General features: G+C 45.2%; 1 protein-coding gene across 4 annotated transcripts; it reads right to left on the bottom strand.

Annotated features, from left to right (window-relative positions):
- Nucleotides 1–856: 856 nt before the first annotated feature.
- Nucleotides 857–16,735, bottom strand: SERTM1 (serine rich and transmembrane domain containing 1). Of its 4 annotated transcripts, none has more exons than XM_074567462.1 (3): nucleotides 16,665–16,735; nucleotides 9,554–9,652; nucleotides 857–2,032 (listed from the first exon to the last, which is right to left on the bottom strand). In XM_074567462.1, the coding sequence occupies exon 3, from the start codon at nucleotides 1,845–1,847 to the stop codon at nucleotides 1,524–1,526; it is 324 nt and encodes a 107-aa protein (XP_074423563.1). In that variant the 5' UTR covers nucleotides 1,848–2,032; nucleotides 9,554–9,652; nucleotides 16,665–16,735; the 3' UTR covers nucleotides 857–1,523. The 4 variants fall into 4 exon arrangements, with proteins under 4 accessions (XP_074423563.1, XP_074423538.1, XP_074423557.1 ...); XM_074567437.1 differs by having other exon boundaries at nucleotides 9,554–15,830; nucleotides 16,665–16,697; XM_074567456.1 differs by lacking the exon at nucleotides 16,665–16,735 and adding an exon at nucleotides 14,591–16,549 and having other exon boundaries at nucleotides 9,554–13,896.
- Between the last annotated feature and the right edge of the window lie 2,857 nt (nucleotides 16,736–19,592).

Here is a 19,592-nt window from a genome sequence, read left to right on the forward strand (position 1 = left end):
AGCGAAGCTGGTGAGGGGTCTAGAGAACAAGTCTTATGAGGAGCGGCTGAGGGAACTGGGGTTGTTCAGCCTGGAGAAAAGGAGGCTGAGGGGAGACCTTATCGCTCTCTACAACTACCTGAAAGGAGGTTGTAGAGAGGTGGGGGTCGGTCTCTTCTCCCAAGTAACAGGCGATAGGACAAGAAGAAATGGCCTCAAGTTGCAGGAGGGGAGGTTTAGATGATTGGATATTAGGAAAAAGTTTTACACTGAAAGAGTTGTCAAGCATTGGAACAGGCTGCCCAGGGAAGTGGTTGAGTCACCATCCCTGGAGGTATTTCAAAGATGTGTAGACGTGGTGCTTAGGGACATGGTTTAGTGGTGGTTTTGGCAGTGCTAGGATAATGGTTGGACTCAATGATCTTAAAGGTCCCTTCCAACCTAGATGATTCTATTCTATGATTCTACCCTCTGCAGGTACACCTTGCACCCCCTGAGTGTCAGAGCACAAGCCTGCTTGGCCATTACGCAGATCCTTGTGTCCCCTCTCCACCCCAGTGTGCATTTGTGAAATTACAGGACACAATCCGGCCCAGAAAGTCCTCACCAGTACAAACACCCATGCCTAAAGGACAGTTACAGGAGCTATTCCGTTGCTAGCTGTGGTTGTTGTATGCAGATCTTGTAAAAGAAACCACTGCTTTGTACTGGTATCCAGTAAGAACAAACTACAGTATCAGTGAAGGATGCGAAGGAGTTGTGTGATATTTATGATTCAGCAGCAAAAGCTGCCCCCTAGAGGAACAAGTCATCAAGCAAATTAGATGCAATGGGGTCCTAAAAACACCTCCACACATTCAGAAGCGAGCATTGTTATTATAGTCACTTTACTACGTTAACCAAAGATATTCAAAAACTGAAATACAGAGACTTTATACAGAATGAGTTAGGAATACAAATAAACAAAAGTAACATTCTTCAGGAAATGGATTTTAGTTGTGTTTTATAAACATCAATAAATACTGAAAAAGACATGAAAATTAAAAAAGAAACAATACCAACAACTTTAAATTGTCCCAGTATTTATAATTTAAGCTGAGTTTTTATACTTTTGCAATAGAGATTTCATCCACAAGTCCTTATCTAATTGAAAAAGGAAAAAGAAAAGTAGTCAGCACACTACTCATACAAAACCAGGGAAAGGGTCACAACTAGAGCAAAAAAATGACACATCCAGTTAGAACTGTATTACAATTTGGCAGGAATACTCTCGATGAACACCGTGTATGTGTGAGAAAAAGACAGCATCACTATTACAGGCATGAAACGATGATCGTGTCATTATCCATTGTCCAAAATGAAGAAGAACATTAGCAAAAGGGGAAATGAAGATTAGAAAAAGAAAGAAAAAAACCCCAACAACTAAGGAAACCTTAAAAGCCACCTCTTCATAATAGTCTTCTAAGGCAAATGTTGCATGCACTACCTCCCCATGAAACTAGACAAAGCTCTTCCATTCCCCGTGCGTTTCCTTTCATTTAGTTTCATGAAGAAAGGTTTGAGAGGGCAGAGCGCTGGGAAGAAATACTACAAACCTCTAAATTAGTGAAAGAACTTCCAGCATCACTATTATATTCTGGGTAGGAGGAACTGGAAGAAATTATGTTTTTCAGCCTCTGAAGTGCAATGATCAATAGCAAAAGGAGAAAAGCTAAGAGACTAAGGAATATAGAAACATAGACATAGACGTTGGATAAACGGCCAGGCGATGAATCCACTGAAGTTGAAAGGGATGTGGGATACAGCTCCAGAAAAGTCCCATTTTCCATGTTTCCTACAAATCCAGAAGACGGGTCGAGTTCTGACATTTTTGGGTTTGTGTTTTAAAAATCACAACAGATCTTGGATTCAAAGGCAGGTTTAGCAGCATAACAAAGGGTTTATTTTAGGCAACCATTTCTTCATCGCAAGGAAGAGATAACAAGTCAGCCAGTGATGAAATTTATCCTTTACTGCTCAAGCCCAGGACAACGTAAGATGTTATCCTTTGGAACTGCAAGGGGAAAAAAAAAAAAAGCAAGATTAATTTACTAGGAGGTAATGTGATTTAATGTGCGCCTGAGACAATCTAGTTCTTAAGAGTTCCAAGTTATTATTCCTTAGCATTAAGCTTCAATTCTTAAAGCATTAGCTAACAAATATCTTTATATCTCTGTTTCCCAAAATGCAGGGATTAGGAGAAATCCTACCCATCAATGAATTAAAATTGACCCTTCCCCACTATGAGTTGTTTAACTGAGGAATGGCACAATCAAAAATGTACTTTATATGGGACAGGCATATTGGAATCCAGTTTTGTCTTGTGGATAAAAGCTATTCAAGGAACAAAAACCCCTCTCAGGACTTCAGCTCGCAATTTAGATGAGCAAGGCTGCTCAACACCGTGATGGATGACAAATCCACTGCCATTAGTCACTTACTCCACACTGCCTCGGCAGAAGTACCCAGAATGAGAAATTCTGCCAGACTTGCCTTCTTACTATATAAGAAACGGATCAAATGGTTTCAAAGATCAAAATGCAACTCGCTGTAATGCTGCCACAGGGATCTCAATGGCAGGCACATTTCTGTGAAGTGTTGCAGCTTCTGACACCTACAACATGTAGGTGTGGATGGGGCTTTGAGCAGCCTGGTCTAGTGGGAGGTGTCCCTGCCCATGGCAGGGGGTTGGAACTAGATGAACTTTAAGGTCCCTTCCAACCCGAACCATTCTGTGATTCTGTGATACCAGCAAAATCCCGAGGGAATGAGCAGCCCTGGCAGCTCAGCAAACACCAGGAGACTATCTAAGGGCAGTGAATGCAAATGGGGAAGAGATCCCATCTTTGAAGTGCCTCCAGCCACTTTGTGTTTGAACCTGGAAGCTCAGGTGCTGGCAAAGGTCAGAAAAGCACAGGACGCATAGACCAGGGTTTGCTTAGCTGCTTTTCTTCAAACTGACATATTTAGTGCCCAGGTGCACTCTGGAAGTGTAAGAGAAGGCTTGGTGATGCGGAATTGCTTGCAAAAAGCTGACGTGCTATAGCTGAATTTCATGGTGTAATCCATTGCCTTTGCAAGGTGCAAGCATGTAGGAAATGAAGCTCATTTTCTGCCTATAATCCTCCACATGCAATATTTCTGTCCATCCATCCATGGTCAACCTCTCACTGCAGATATTCAGGCACCACAAGGAAAGGCAGCGAGCTTTCCTCCCACGAAGGAGACAATATCCATACAGAACTATGTTCCCACTGTGGTCCCTCTCATCTTGACCTTGCTTTCAGCCTCATCCTGCGGTCCCAGTTCAATACAATTATCTCTAACTCACAGTTAGAGGCTTTGAGAAAAATCTCACTGATTTTTATTGTGACAGAGAGAGTAAACACTGTCAGCATCAACCAGAAAGACAGAATCAGGCCCTTGAAGTAATGATTGTGAGTGTCTGTGGTCTCTCCTTCTATGTGTCGCTCAGCTGCCCAAGTGTTGTTGGGTTGTCTCTGAGTTCCCACCCAAGGGTCCCAGCACTGTTCCCGGCAATGGTCTGCCTTATCATTTTTCCTTTAAATGTGCTACCTCTGCTAACTTAGAAAAGCACCTCTTTCTTCAAGAGGCTGACACTTTTTGACACTAGGTGGGACCCAACCTGGACTAAAGATCCTTAAGTAGGATAAGGTACTTTTCTGCTGGTGCTGTTTCTTCTCTGAGAACACAGAAGCCTTGGAGGCACCCACTGAAAATGCTAAGAAGTTTGCTTTGCAGTCACTGAAGCTATTTGCATAGTTACCCACTGTACTATTGCACTGTAAATTAAATTTAGGAGGCTATGCTATATGCTGTGAAAAGACCCAAGTGCCTGAGTAAACAAGGACTACATTAAGCAGTAGGTAGAATCTAATTCTACTTTTTTAAACCCCAATTTATTTTCTATACCTCAGAACTACATCTAGACTACATAAACCAGGTCAAGGCTATTCTCTGGTCTCAGGGACAACTTGTGTGGTACACTGCATCAAGACAGTTAAAATCCCTTTTATCCACATGGACAGGATGGCCAAATCACAGCTGCCTTTGGGAATGAATGATGGCCAATCCTAGCCCCAAATACGTCCAGGCTTGGCGGGTGCTAGCTGGCCAAAACCATGTCAGGAGGTGTGCTTGCTAATTCCACAGGAGAGATGATGACAGGCTTATTCCCTGACCTGGATTAATTTACTACTACGTACACATCCGTATTTTCATGGATAAAAGGTTACATTCCAGATGCTATTTTATTGTTTATTTATTGCATTTATTGTTTTATTACGGAGCTTTTGGTAGTCTCAATCAAGCATCCTGATAGCCTACAAGATATGCAGGAGTACAAAACTGCATCTGCAAATACCAGATAAAACTATTCTTACCCTGGTGGTATATAACTCATACTGATGCATAAAATATACTATAACAAAACCATTTTATGACCCTAATAGTATTTAGCCCCACAAGAAACAGTATTTTATGTACCTCGTGAAATAAGTCACAATAGACTGAACAAAGAGAGATCCTTATGAGATTATACTCCTTTTGAACTGTCTTTAATTTAGTGATCCAAAATTAACTAACGGAACAATACATGTTCATTTCATGTTCTGGAAGTAGTTAAGTGTGTTATAGCTAATTTATCCTTTTTAAAAGATAAGCTTTGATACAGAAGATGCTTATCCTTGATTACTCATCATAATGAAAAGCAGATCCATTATTAATTGAATTGCTCCAGAATAACTTAAGGAATTAATTCACATAAATTCTTTAACATGGCAGAAGTTAAAAGCCTTTAAATTCTTCACAAATTTGAAATCCACTACATTCTACTTTTACCATTAACAGTTTTGGCCCTGGTACAAGGGAGAACTATGTCATGGGACTTTCTTTGAAGTTAGTGGAAGATTTATGGTCTTAAAAAGGACTAATCAGAACCTCACAGATGAGCAGAGATCTGAGTGCTTTGCTAGATCAGAGCCTTTATAGGTCTTACAATGTCAACTGGGCTATTTTTAACTGAGCATTTCGTAGTGAGATCAGAGACACTGTAAACTCTGATTCCAAACGACTATGGCCCAGATCCTAGTTGCCTCACTCACACTGCGTAGTGATGTGATGTATAAATGAATCTCACCGTAAAATGTAGCTTCAGTTAAAGTGGCTCTTTGGGTAATATTTTTGGAAGGAAAAAAAAAAAGTGTTGTTTTAATCACACATTTAAAAATACGGACCTAAAGTGTAAGGTCCTACTCAGTCTAAAAGGATTTTTACCAGCCATCTGTACCCTGTTGGGAGCAAAACAGCAAAATCCTACAGAGTGTGAACATATCTGAGTTCCTGACATCTCAGTAGTATTCATAGGAAAGGTACAAAACGTGTACGGAAATAAAATGGATCCCACCCTCATCCCTGATGATGTTCCCTGGTGCTGTTCCAGCATTGCAACCCCGCTGGAGAGTGGCCAGGACGAGTGCAGGGGTGCAAATGCTGTTCTGGACCGAAACTCAGCTACACAGTCCTCGGGCTGCCCGAACCTCTGCCTCGCCGCGAATCAGACCTCCCAGCCTTCAAGAGGGGAACTCACAAGCAATTTTATTCAGTGCACCACAGCTAATGCTTCGGCTCAGGTTCCTGCTTTTGCCGGGAGACGAAGGTAAGTGGCATAACCATTTGTCTCTCTTACCCTAATCCTTCCAGGGGAATAACCCCCAATGAAGTCAGGTGTCAGCTTCACCTTCTTGTTTGGAAATTGGTTTTGAGCATTTCTGAAAACTGAACAGAACACCATTATAACATCTAGCCCAAATCTGGTCCCAAAAAAATGACTGGGAATTTTGTCACTGACTTTGAAGTGTAACGGCAAAATTAAGAATGGCTGACCCCAATAAATCCATTGTCTTTCTGAGAGCCGTAAACCCATCATGGAATTCAACTAATGAGCCAAAGTTTTCAAATTCTGTATTGGTCCCTACCTTTCCCTCATCTATTGTTGGAAAGCTGGGTTGGTTTAACGCAACGACTGAATTTGAAGTGCTGTTTTTGAATGACTGGAGATGGAGAGGAACCCTGACTCTGACAGGAGAAGGCTTCCCGAATAACCAGTCCTGAAAACTCCTGGAACAGGAGAACCGGGACCTGTCTGCTGGGGAACTCAGATTTTGTGGTGTAGCTGGATCCAGATTACTACCTCAGAGGCACCTCTGCAATCCCAGGACAGGGATGGGTGGCTTGAGGCGGCTTCCTGAGTCATCGAGTCCCACCCCACCACTGTAGGAAGTCCCAGGTCATACTCTGCCTTTCCAACACCGTCTGACTTTTCCCGCTGCTATTCCTCCCTTGTTACACAGCCTTGCTGCTCTAATGGGCAAACTGCTTGGAGAGATTCACTCATTTCAGCAAAACTACTCACCGTACCAAGAAGGCACAGACCACCTTCCCACTCTGCTGGTTTTAAATGCACAAGGGAGCAAAACCTTGCTCTGCTACGTCAGTCCCCAAATATGAGATCTGGCACACAAGGAAAGGCTCTGCTCGTGGTGTCATTTGTACATCCTCACTTTTCAACCAGAATCACTATTGAAGTATTTTCCTCCAGCTGGGCATTGTTCCGCCATTCATGCCTTCGGTATGAATCACTTTTCACAGGCGAGGACAACCACTCTTCCTCCAAGGGCAGGGCTACCCGCAGATACTGCAGGCAAGCTCAGCTGGAGTTTTTCATCATTTCTTTTATCCCGTGGTAAGTGGGAGACAGGCAAATTGGCATTCACCAAAAGCAGGGCAAACTGGGTAGGTGAGGGATTAAGCAAGCCATCACTGTGTAAGAGGTAAATCCCAGGTACCATGCAGTATCACGCCTGGGTGGCCATGCCAAAGCTATCAACTCTTTGTATCTTTGATGGCACCTGTCATAAAACCTGTTTTTTGTTTTTTTTTTCAGAAAATGGAAATGGGGTCAGGAGCAGAGGCCTCATCAATTATCATATCCCCTGAGTGCCAAATTATATGTAACATGCAATTTAATCTTGAGCATCGCTGAGACAGTAGTCATCTCCCAGTTCAGTCTAAGGTGAATGTTAAATGAGATTGCAGCACTTTCCGGGATGGCATGCAGTAAACAGAGAGCTTTTTCATAGTCCCAATGTCATAAATCCTTTACCAACCAGTTGCCTGCATTGTATTTCTCTGCATATCTTGATGCAACAACTCTATTTCTCCAGGCTCAGTGAAATATAATTTAATGGAGCATACCCACAACCACTGAGGCCCTAAAAATTGAGGAGCAGGGAGCAAAGATAAGTCTGGCAGATTCATTTTCTTGGGAGATTATCAACCATAGATAAACATTATGTTTTCTTGGTTCTTCCTGGCTTTTTGTGACTACAAACTGAGAAATATGGCTATTTCAGAGGTTTCATAATGTTTAAGCAGAGAGACAAACTGACATCAAAGAAAACCTGTGTTTTTATGCTACATAAACTAACATTTTTGTCACAATCTCCCATCAACTTTTTCTTTACGGATAGAAGGTATTCTGAAAAGTCATTTTCTTATTGTAAACAACTCCTAACAGAGGAGAGCTTAATGTGCTTTTACAAGAGTTACAACAGTGAGGTCCCTTGTCCTGTCAGACATCAATACGCTGTTAATTGTATCTGCCATCCTTCCCTAAAAAACTAAAACCCTTTTGGCTGATTTCAGCCCAATGTATACAGAAAGGCAGAGGGTGAATGCAACAGAAAGATTAGATTTCTACCATCTTCTTCAAAGAAGCTTCTTCAAAGCGCGGGACAGCTGAAGAAGCTCGCCTGTCAGGTGTCCATGGATTCTGGCAGAAGGAGGCTCTGGCCGCCAGCCTTCATTTCTTTGCACATGCTGTCCTCCTGCGGATACAGTTCCCATGCTTGCACACACATGTGTCCAGGGAGACACGGAGATGAGGGTCAAAGAACAATGTGCCCACAAGGCATGACTTGAGACTGTCCCCCTGATGGGGAGGATCTGGTGCAAATGGCACTGAAATTACTGGCCATTAATGTGTCTAGGAAATGTCTAGGAGAGGGAGATTAGTTGCTTAGGTGGTACTCTGGATCTGTGCAGAAATTGCTTGCTCCGTATGAGCTCTTTGTTTTGAGTAGGAGAGGGGAGGTAGAGGACATTCATTAAAGATGACACTGATTATCTGTATGAAAGGACTCACAAGTGTGTTCTCTGCTCTCTTTTGCCCTTTTGGGAAGTTAAAGCCAGGAGTGAGCAGATAATGATATCATCCCCTCATGACCTGAAACCAGAAACCCCTCTCCTTCGTTCAGCATCAGGGCAGGAAGAGCAGGAGGAGGATTGTGCAGGTTCCCAGAAGAGACCCCAGGTGATAACGGTGGTGCCAGTTCCAGGACGAAACCTCCTCATCCCAAAAAGGTGTGTCACCCCCCCAAGTCCTGTTACCACAACGATTACTTCCAAAAGCTGGCAGCATGTTTTCACTAGATTTATTAATAAGATTAAGGTTTCTCATGATCTTCACTAATTCGATATACGTACGAAGGACAGTGAGCTTCTGCTTTAATTCTTTCATCTTCCCCTCACCGCCTTCATTTTCTACATTTATTTCCTGCATATAGCACTATATCACTACGTATCGTCCTTCCAGCTAACATGTAACGCCAAGCATTTAATGCCAATAAAAATATGTTTGCATGCTCATACTAAAGCACTGAATGAACTTTACATACAGGGAACCCTTCAGCCTTGAAAGGCAATTTGCTCTAAGACTGGAAAAATGTAGCAATTTAACATCACGCAACTAAATTAGTCAGTCGCTCTAGACAAAACAGAAGTGAGTAACGTTTTATTCCATTGAAAATGTAGGTAGGAAAGGCAAAGAATGTCTGCTAGACGGGAGTTTAGCAAGAATACTATCCTTGATACTTCTTATTCTTGCATAAATGCCTTCGCCAATTGAAAGACCACAAATAAGTAGGATGCTTCTTTTTCCTGTTACAGATGGAGCACAGAATCCCTTTATCTCTCTTACCTCTCTGCCTGGGAAACAGGATCAGTCTGATCAACTGACTCAATAAAACAGTGCACACAAGGAAAAGGAAAAACTATTTCCTGCCACAAGCAAAGTCTTCCTTTTAATTTATGATCTAATTTCATTTTTTATTATTATTTAATATGATTTAAATTTACGACTTTTAAAATCTACGAAGACAAGGGCCCAGATGGCTTGCCTGCAGGTTAAAATTGAGTTATATTTTGTTTGGGGTTTTGTGTGGGGCTGGGAAAAGGAACCTCAGAGTCATAAGGATATTTAGATTAATTCAGATTAATTCAATAGGATCAAATGCTTGTATCATTTACATTTCCCATGGATCTGCACATCATAGAGTTATATATAGTAGTGTGAAGCAAAGGCATCATGACCCGGGATCAGACCCAGAGCCTGTCAGTTGAATCTGCTCCTAAAAGTAAGAGAAAAACAAGCAAAGAGGATGAATAAAATACTTACAAGCAGGCAGATATGGGGATGCAAGCCAAATGTCCGATGCGCAGGATGTGGTTAGTTATCACGCCCAGATCTAAAGGGACTGCATGCTGAGTAAAGCCCCTATAAAAAAGCAAATTAAAGCTGAAGAGCTTAGTAATAACTGCGTTAATAAAAAAAGAGGGAGAAGAAATGCTGAATTTTGACTGCTTTCGGTGACAGAAATTTCAGAAGAAAACAAAAAAACTGGAATCCTGGCTTGTATTTTATTTCTGCTGGCCACATCCTTCTGCTGTCCAGTTACAGCACTGCATGAATAATATAAAAACCATGCTTATCTCGTCATCTTTGCTTTATAGCCATGCTTTGATAACACCTTTCTCTTCTTCTTTTGCAGAGTGCCTGAGGACCAAGACAGCCTGCTGTCCCCTGGCACTGCCTTAAGCACTGGAGCACTGTATCTGCCCTCCAATTCATTTCACATAATCCCCTAAAGACTTCTTGCCAGGAATCAGGTCTTTCTGTATTACACACCATTATTTATTTATTCTCTTTATTTCAGACAATCTGCAGTTTAAGTCCACTTACCTGAAATCCCCAAACTGAATACTGTCTGTGCACAAGGGTAACTAGCAGATTTTGTGCGTGCTACATTCGTTCGATACCTAAAATTAAAATGTGGCCCCTGAACTGTTTTTAATAAAGCAAATTAAATTGGTTGTATATGAAGAAACAATCCCAGACGACGCAGACTGAAGCAAAAGTAGGGCTACTTTCAAAAAGATCCTCTCCCTCTGGGGAAGAAAAGACGCTTGCACAATCATTACACATCTCGGAGCTCTACCCTTTCAGCACATTTGGTTTGAACTGCATTAGAGAAGCAGATCTCTGGGGATGAATGTTAATGCATTGTTGTGTTGCTTTCATCCCTTCAATCACTGCATCACTTATGGTTTAAGCCTGTCCAAGTTCAATAAAGAAAATTATCTGGTGCAGCTGTTAAAAGTCAGCATTGCTGAAATACAAATGTTTTGATAACACTGATTATACTAATGTTCCACCCAAGGGGAGCCGGATGGCTCCCTGACCCCCTCCCTGTGTAGAAGGAGAGGTGGGAGGCTGCAGGTGAACCCCGATGTCGGCTTCCCCGGGGATGGACCCAGCACGGCCTCCGGATGGGAGGGCATGCACCCCATTGCCCAGAAGCACACAGGCTGAGGCAGGTGGTGGTACTGGGATGGAGAGGGGGATGCAACAGCCCCCGTATACCTTTTCTCTGGCAAATCTGCCTCGTGTCACAAAGAGCTCGATCCTCTGCCCCTCAGTTTTGTCCGCTCGTAGCAGAGACCCTTTCCCTTCCCTTTGTTTCTTTTAGAGCGGGAAAAGAGGCACAGATCTCTGCAACGGGGACTGTATCTTCAAACAAGACAAATATAAATGAATTTGCTTCTTCTCCAGCTCTCTCTTGTCTCTGCAGGATCTTCTGTAGTTCGCCTGCCCCCAGACACACAGAGCGCTGCTCCTGTCCATTTAGCCCTTCATTCAATACAATGCCTCCATCCCCGGCAAGGCGAAGGGAACAGAGCCTACCAAATCTTGAGCTGATTAAACACTCGGGAGATGCAGTGCAAAACACAATACATCCTCAAGGCTCTTTAAATGCGTGCATTCATATTCAAATGACAAGCGTACACAGTGAGATGGAGAGGTCTGAGCTTTTAATTACCTTTGAAGAACACAGAAATATTTGGACCAGAACATCATTTGCACCGGTCTTATGCCCTTCACAGCTATTTTCACAGTCTCAGCTGCAGCAGCAGCCTACAGCCAAGGCTCGCACTGACCATGTTCTGGCACAGCAGGATTTGGCCCAAACACACTCCCCATCGCCAATAAGATAAGCAGGGAGCAGGGACCTATCTGTTCCCTGTATCTCTCGGGATGTGAATGGGGAAGGAGTCTCATGGCTGTACATCTGGGACATCAGATGGGGAAACAAGACCCTCCATGGTCCTGCCTCCCATGGGAGTGTGAGTCTGAACATCACCCAAGGGACACACAGTTGCCAGGAAAATTAGTGTCCTTCCTGTGTTGGTTTGCTAATAATATTTATTTCCCACTTTTGTTGAAAATTTCCTGTGAAAAATTACAGGTTGCTAAAAAAAATTAACCCAATAAACCTCAAAGTTCCACTCTTCCTTAACCACAGTGATGGGTCATATTTGATTTCTCAATGTCTAGTCCCAGCTTTATTCCTTTTATTCCCGCTCTGAATAACTTTTGTTCCTGTTGGCCACTTTCAGACAAATCCAGCCCCAGGCAGAAACCTCAAAGACAGTCAAGCTCCTACAGTTTAATGACAGCAGATGATCAGGAAGGGGAGACATGAAGGTTCACATAGCCATTTGGTTCCTCCTAATAGCTTTAGGTCTCAGTAATTGACTTCTACAGTCAAACACTGCCATTGAGATGTCACTGCCAAAGTAATAGACCGCAGGTGCCCATGGAGACAGCAGGCTGTAAAGGAGGTCCAGGGCAAGGTTAGCCAGGGGAGACGGAGGAATTGGTGAGTATCAGGATTCCTTAATTTCTTCATTTTGTGGAATGACTTCTTGTTTGATTTCTTGGAACCCCAAAATTTGAAAGTTTTGTCCAAAGAGAAAATGTAGTGTAGGGTGGCATGGCCGCTTAAGTAGAAATGTACATTTTCACAGGGCAAAAAGAAAGGAAGGTAAAAAAAATTAAAAAACAGTTAAAGCCCGTTTCCCTCAGTGGAACAAGTATATGAAAATATTTCAACTGCTTCTATCTTGTCATCTCCTTTCATAGTTGAGTCATCCCCTTCCTGCCACCCCTCCTTGCAGGGGCTGCAATCGGCTGTGTGGAGTATCCCAACACTGATAAGCCTCTTGGGAGAAGATGCCACCCAGCACATGTGGGGCGGTGGTGATACAATTAATCTCAGAACAAACAAAAGTTAATTACGAGCTTTGTTAGCTCATACCTGACTCCTAGCGCGGGGTCCCGATAACCACCTTTTGTATTCAACACAAGTGGACCAGCGCTGGCCTCCACACCTGGGGGAAAGCGGCCAATGCAGCAGAAGGCTGTGAGCTGCATTCACCCTTCCTGAAACTGCATGGGGCAGTGCTCCAGCTCCTCCACATCACCATTTACTTAGAGCAAAACCTACCAGATAAAATATCAAGCCCCAGGGCAAGCAGTCCTTGTTATCAGAGCTTGCTTTCATTCTCCATCACACTCACCTGTGAAGCTAACAACTTGCAGGGCTCAGACCCTCAGGTTCAGCATCCCTCCAGGTAAAGGGGGAGAAAAAGCAGCTGAAATATCAGGCACGGTCCCCTTCACCTACCAGGAATAAAGTTTCAAGACAAAACGTGGCTAAATCTGGAAGTTTATGGATTTAAGGTCTCTATTTTCCCCCTCAGTGCTGTGGCACAGCATCCTGCCAGATGACGGATGAGGTGGCTGCACACAGGAGTGTAGTTGGAAGCCTCCGTCTCTCGCATTCCATGGGTCATGTCCACCCCTGGTGGGCACATCGTGCCAGCAAGTCTCAGGAGCCCTCCTTGTAGACTTCAGCAAGGGCCTCTGCTGAACAGTAAGCGGCCCTTAACTTCACTAGCAAAGGGATTATTAGTTCTTAACTAATGAAGTTGTGACCCAGTAAGTGGAGTCCAGAGTGATAAGAAAACACTTTCCTATGGTAAAAGTCAGCTGACACACAGGCTTCAATATATTTTATAAAAACAAACAAAGTATATGGTCCATATCAAACCCTAAAATGTCAAGGCAGATTTCATTTTAACCTCCCAAGAAATCTCGGCACAATACAAAGCTAGGATAGAATTTTGTACACTTGATTCATCAGAAACCTCTGTTAACATATCGTTTTGTTTCAGAATTTTTTCTCCCCCCCAAAAAAGCAGATTCAGTACCGACTACGTACTGTGAACTTAAATGTCAAGGGAATTTGAGGCACAGATGTGCTATCACAGTAACTCCAATCGCTGTAACTCTGCTTCCTGACTCCGGTGCCTCAGCCTGCTTTACCAAGAGACGTAAGAAAACAGCCTTCTCCTTTGATTCTCTGTTTCCCCTCGGTGGTGTAACAGAAAAGATCTCCATCCTCATGCCATTCCTGATTTTACCAACGCAGGCTGCAGGGCCTCCCTTGACAAAGAGTCCGTGCCATTATCGTATCTGTATTTGTGCGCATGGTATTGACACGTCGTCACAGTTTGCAAAACAGTCTGCAATAACTTACGCAAAGATACGACACTGTTGCAAACGGGGTTGCAGTGAACCACGCTGTGATGTGTAAGCATAAGGGGGCAGGGTTGCACCTGAAATGCCAAAAAGAGCGAGTGAGGAGAACATGGACTACGGAAGGAGAGCTTCTGCTGGTGTGCGACATCGCCTCGCAGGTGTCCTAGCTTTAGAGGACACTGTTGTGCTCAAATCCAGAGCCAGACTAATTCCAGTGACAGGGATGGTGGCAGCACGGGTGAGGGCTTGTCTCAGCATCTCACCAGACAGCCGCTGAAGGCATCACAGCAAAAGCAGACGTGCTGGGACATGTCAAGGAAATTAATGAAATGATGGATAAGGTGCCTACACGAAGCTACAAGTAAGCACAAGGCAAAGCTCGGGGAAATACAAAGGTGGTAGCTTAAGGGAGACAGATGCTGAGGGCTGACCAAAGCCCAGGGGGTATGTCTTGGTAAAGAGGTGGGACATCACGTACGGGGAGACTACGGAGGACACTTGAAGCCTGCGACTGACGTGTCTGACACAGGGGAGAAGGGGGAGCAGGACTGACAAAGAGGGCAGAGGCAGCCGAAGCGGCAGGCTAAGAGGTGGGTTTTTGCAGCAGCGCCGTGGATCGACTATGCCGTAACAGGATTTCCTTCACACACGCCAGGAAAAGGAGGTAACCGCAGCCATGAAGACACAAGGGGAGGAATGCTTGCAAGAGAGTGCAGGAGGTAGAGGTGAAAATGTCTTGACTTTTTAGTATTTAAATTCCAAGTCTCAAACCTATCAGAAACACCACATTTTTCAGTAACTTCTGGATGTTCTCTCTCGTTGAGCTAATTCCTCTTCTGCTTCTGCGTAGATGGGGCGCCAGGAGGAAAACTGCACTGCTTCCTGCCTCTGATGGGGAATTTACAGAATACCATTTATAATTTGCGCTGCACCAGTAAGACCCAATTATGAACCAAGACACTTGGCAGACACAAGCTGTCCCAGTCAGCCTTTTACATCTGAAAATGCAAACAGCAATAACTTCCTAAGCCAGATATATTCATATACATAATACGCACCTACTTGGTGATAGTACTAGAGTAGATTTGAATGCTGAAATAGTCCAGGACCCCTTCCCCACCAGTTCAAGGTCTTATAGCATTTCTCCTGTTGACAGCAATGCACACGTACTGGCTATAGCAAGAAGCAGTCTGCAGGCAGGCAAGCCTGCACACCAGAGCAGAGGAAAGCTGGGGAAACACAAGGGAGATGGGGGTGACAGAGCCTGCCTCTCCTTCCCCCACCTTAGGTGATAGGGATGACCCAGTCTGAGGATGAGGTGGGGTGGGGAAGGAAGACAGCCAGTACCCAGCTACAACCAGCAGTGACCATCCCTAAGGGGGACAAGCCCTTCTAGGCATTATAGCAGAGAGGAGGCCAGTGGTTTCAGATTGCCCTTCATTTCAGTCTGTTCAGGCACAGAAAAGTCAGAGCGGGGTCAAAATGACAGTAAAAGCAAAATCATAAGGAAACAGACATCAGCCCTCCAGCTGGATCCCTTATCAGAATAAAACTGCCAGCACCATGTACATTCTATATGGTCCAGATTTTATACATTTCTCCTATTCATCTTTCTCCCATTCTGCTACAATTACCAGAGATTTAAATTTAATAATACTCAGTGTGCATTCCTAATTTTCTTTGCTTATATAAATGTTAATCAACATGGCAAATGCTCAGCCCTTTACCACTATTTTCACAATTTCCCTCTAACTGTTTAGCATTTGCAAAGGTAGGAAGAGTTTGCTTCACTTGCTTTCTGTCCCAAACTTCATTACCTACTGAAACGATACTGTAACAGCCTGCAGCTTTTAGGTAGGCATAAAGTGTTTGGAAAGGGCATGTTTTTGTGCATCCATGCTGTTTTTCTTTTTCCACGTTGTGCTGTCTAAGCTCAGCTCTTCTCCCAGTAGGTTGGATAGGCATTTTACAATTTATTTGCAGAGGGAGCAATTCCTTTCCTGTCATCTTCCTGCAAACAATGTGAAAGAGCACACGGGTGGCAATCCACGCTTATACCCCCAGAGCCAAAAATGTGCTTGCACAGTGATGACCCAACGCTCTGCACTATCAAACCCCGTGTCTGCGGCATCTTTCAGAAATGGAAACCAACCCGTGCCTCCCTTCTCTCGGCATCCCTCCTTCCCGAAGCAGCGCACCCCCAGACGCTGTCCCCACGCTCTCCCAGAGCGCTCCCCTCTCTGCCGCCAGCAAAAGCAATTTCTCCAAAACGGAAAAGTATTCATTCAATTCAAGCACTTTGACAACCCACGAAGTCAGTAAGGACAAAAAACAGGTTCTTTCCAAAACGCGTTTGGGAACGACCAAACACAGGCCTAACACATACCTAGGTTAAACGCCTGTGAAAATCAGATGCCCTTGATTACGGAACACGAAAGACAAAACATTCGGAGGGCTCTGCCGGAGCAGCAGCAGCCCGTGAGGCGCGGAGGGCACAGCGGCATCCAGACCCGCTCGGGAGACCCGCTTCAGGGCGGGAAGGCACCGCTCGGCACCGGGCAGCGATGGGCAGGGACGGGCAGCGATGGGCAGCGGTGCTCGGGGCTGCGGGAAGGTGAGCGACACTTCCCAGGGCACCGGGCCAGCCCTCCCCAGCCCAGCCTCAACTCAAAACCCGGGGGCACGAATAAAGCGCAGGGGAGAAAAAACCACCCCAAACCCGAAGTTGCCGACCTCCCCTTAAAGGGGGAGAGGGACAGACCCCGCCGAAATGCTTCGGCTGCGGCGTAACCGGCAGCGCGGCGTCCTCCCTCCCTCTGTCCCTCCCGCACCCAGCCCCGCTCACCGCGCCCGGCCCCGGCCCCTGCTCCGGCTCCGGCTCCGGCTCCGGCTCCGGCTCCCGCCGCCGTCCCGCCGGCCGCGGAGGGAGCACCGCCCCCGGCCCGCCCCTCGCCCGTCCCCGCCGCGCTGCCCGCCCGCCGGCCGCCGACCCCAGCCCCCGGGGCCGCAGGCGTGGGGAGGCGGTGGGTCCGGGGGCTGGGGGACAGGCTGCCAGCTCAGTGTGTGAGTCCGGGCAAGGTGCTTCCTTCACCTTGCGGGGGGACGAGCCCCCTCCGTCTTCCTGCTGTTGGGAGGATGAAAGTCACCGGGATTTATCGGTCGTCATACAAACCCACGCCGACACCTGGCTCTTGCCGTCCCACGGGCGCCCCGTGGGATAGACCGCTGAAACGTGTCGCTCTCGGGCTCCAGAGGCTGATCCTTTTCCAAAGAGAGACCAGGTGAAGTCTTTGCCCCGAGAAGTTGTGGATGCCTCATCCCTGGAAGTCTTCAAGGCCAGGTTGGATGGGGTTTGAGCAACCTGGTCTAGCAGGAGGTGTCCCTGCCCGTGGCAGGGGGGTTGGAATTGGATGATCTCTCAGGTCCATTCCAACTCTAACCATGTTACAGTTCTATGATTCTACACCTAAGTGGGCAAAGCAGCTCATGGGAAACGCGGGCTCCTCAGGGGCAGAGAGTCTGCAGAGGGTCAGATAGCAGCGCCACAACCAGGGGCTGGGCACAGCGAGGGAGTGGGTTAGAAAAACAGGCTCCCGGGGAAGTGGAAACTCGCAGGTGTCTTTCCGAAAACTCTTCCAAGTTTTCAGGAAAGCTGCTGAGGCCCTCAAGGATACTTTGACATCATTTACGCAGGACTGAATTAATAGTCATGCCAAGACCAGCTGAGATAATGCCTATACAGTAGCGTAAATGAGAACAAAATCTGGCTTCACTTGTTCGTTTGGAGAGTGACTTACCTACAGATATCACGTACTCTGGAATCAAATATTGGGAAAAAGCTGTCTGGATGGGACACATTTCCTTCCGTGGACACTGTGGGAGGAAAGGCTCAGCTGTCTTCTGGTGCACTTGTCTCATCCACTATGATTTTTTTTGGCCAAATGACTTTACTGTGGGTTATAAATCAGTGATGAGCACTGTGAAGAGCAGATGGGGAGTTTAATGCACCCTCTGCAGCTCAGTCTTGTGTCTGGCTAATGTCCATGTGCAGTTCTGAAAAGGATGTTGGAAAAGGTTGTTCTTCATTTTAAATTGCTCTTTGGGAGCTGCGCAGTTTGTAATGTGCTGCGGAGGCACTTCTGTGAGATGTGCTTTCTTTGATATAGTCTACAGAGTTTCAGTAGAAGAGTAACTTGGGATGCCATGAAAAAAAGTCAGTTTTGGTTGAACACGACATATGAATAAGTAAATAAAATACAAATCTTAAAGGGGAAAATCACTCCCAAAGAATGAACCAAATTCCTCTTTGATAATAACCCGTCAAAGCAGTGGCATACAAAAGACATGGATTTGTCTTTCAAAAATGCCCTCTCCGTATCTCACCTGTGAAAAAGGAAGTCAGTGTTTTTATGGTTTGAGGGTTTTGGGTTTTTAGGTTTGGCTTCTCGGGGAGAAAAGTCATGTGCATGGTATATGAACACAAGAAGAATAGAGTATCAGTTAGTGCTATGATATCCCTCACCTGAAAGCAGACCACTGTCTCAGTTCAACTTGCAGCCGCTGCAGAAAAGGGCACATTTGACAGTGGACTTGCTGGTTACACGAGCTGTTGAGGCAATAACACACAAAGCCGGTTGAAACTGTAATGAAAGGAATATTGTAGACACCTACCACACTACTGGCAATGATTAGATTAGAGGTGAAGAATCCTGCTGAAACCATTAAAAAATAATCTTGAGAATTTTCTATATACTTTCTTATTTGTATACTCAGACTAGAGGGCTCTTTGGTACCAGTCCCGTGTCTGGGATGTCACTGGATGTAAACAGAGACAGATGGTGGATTAAAGTTCTCAACATTGATTTTGCCATATAGACAGGGGCCCAGGTGCAAAACTCTAAGGAGACGGGAGAAGCAAAAGTGGTAAAGCAAAAATGTTTGAATCTTGAAAAAAGAAAGACGCCAAGAGAAGCACGTCTCTTATAGCTCAATTATTCCAGCAGTGGAATTGCAAGCTGGGACAGACAGCAAGAATTTCCCCCTGAGGTCAAGCGGGAGGAAGAGGAGAAGGGAAGGCAAACGCAACAGAACTGAAGTGGCTGCTAAGCCAGGCATGCAGTTGCTAGCACTGGCCAAAAAAAACGGTGCTTTCTAAAGAAAAGAAATTGTGATCCCTTGGACTTTTCTTACTTTAGTGGATTGTAGTTCAAAGCCTAATCCATTGAGGAATGAGGAAATTCCTAAGTCCTTCTACTGATGAATGTTCTTACCCCACAGCATCAGCATAGTCACTAGTAATCCTTGGCTCTGGGAGAAACTCAGGAGCCAGATCCAGCTCTATTCAGTACGTCTCACAATCTCAACCTATGTAATATAGGCTAGGTCGTGTCATCCTAGCTTGTATAGCTACAAAAAGATACCAGCACTCAGGCAATGAGTGGGAATTCATTTTTTGCAGCTGTGCTCTGATTTTTCACTCTTTTCTTGAATAAAGCACCTCTCGAGGGGAGAGGAATAGTGTTGCTAGAAGTGGCTACACATTTGTTCAGCAGAGGAGAATGGGGCAGAAAGGCTTTTGTGCTTCTCGAAGGTCACTCGTATTTTCTGATGTTTTTTTAGCTTGGGTTACATCACTGATGTCCTGCCGCTCTTTGTCCATTTGCCGTGAGCTGCCCGGTGACATTGGGTAGAGCAGCACCAGAGGAGTTGTCAGCAAGATCATGCCTCTCGCAGTCAACTCTGGTGGCTGCGTCAGGACCTCACGCAGAGGCCG

This window comes from Larus michahellis, chromosome 1 (assembly GCF_964199755.1).
Source record: "Larus michahellis chromosome 1, bLarMic1.1, whole genome shotgun sequence".
In the NCBI taxonomy this organism is placed as follows: Eukaryota; Metazoa; Chordata; class Aves; order Charadriiformes; family Laridae; genus Larus; species Larus michahellis.

What these genes read in the sequence shown, in the direction of transcription:
- SERTM1 (XM_074567462.1), bottom strand. Translation starts at nt 1,847, where the DNA reads ATGTCAGAACTCGACCCGTCTTCTGGATTTGTAGGAAACATGGAAAAT.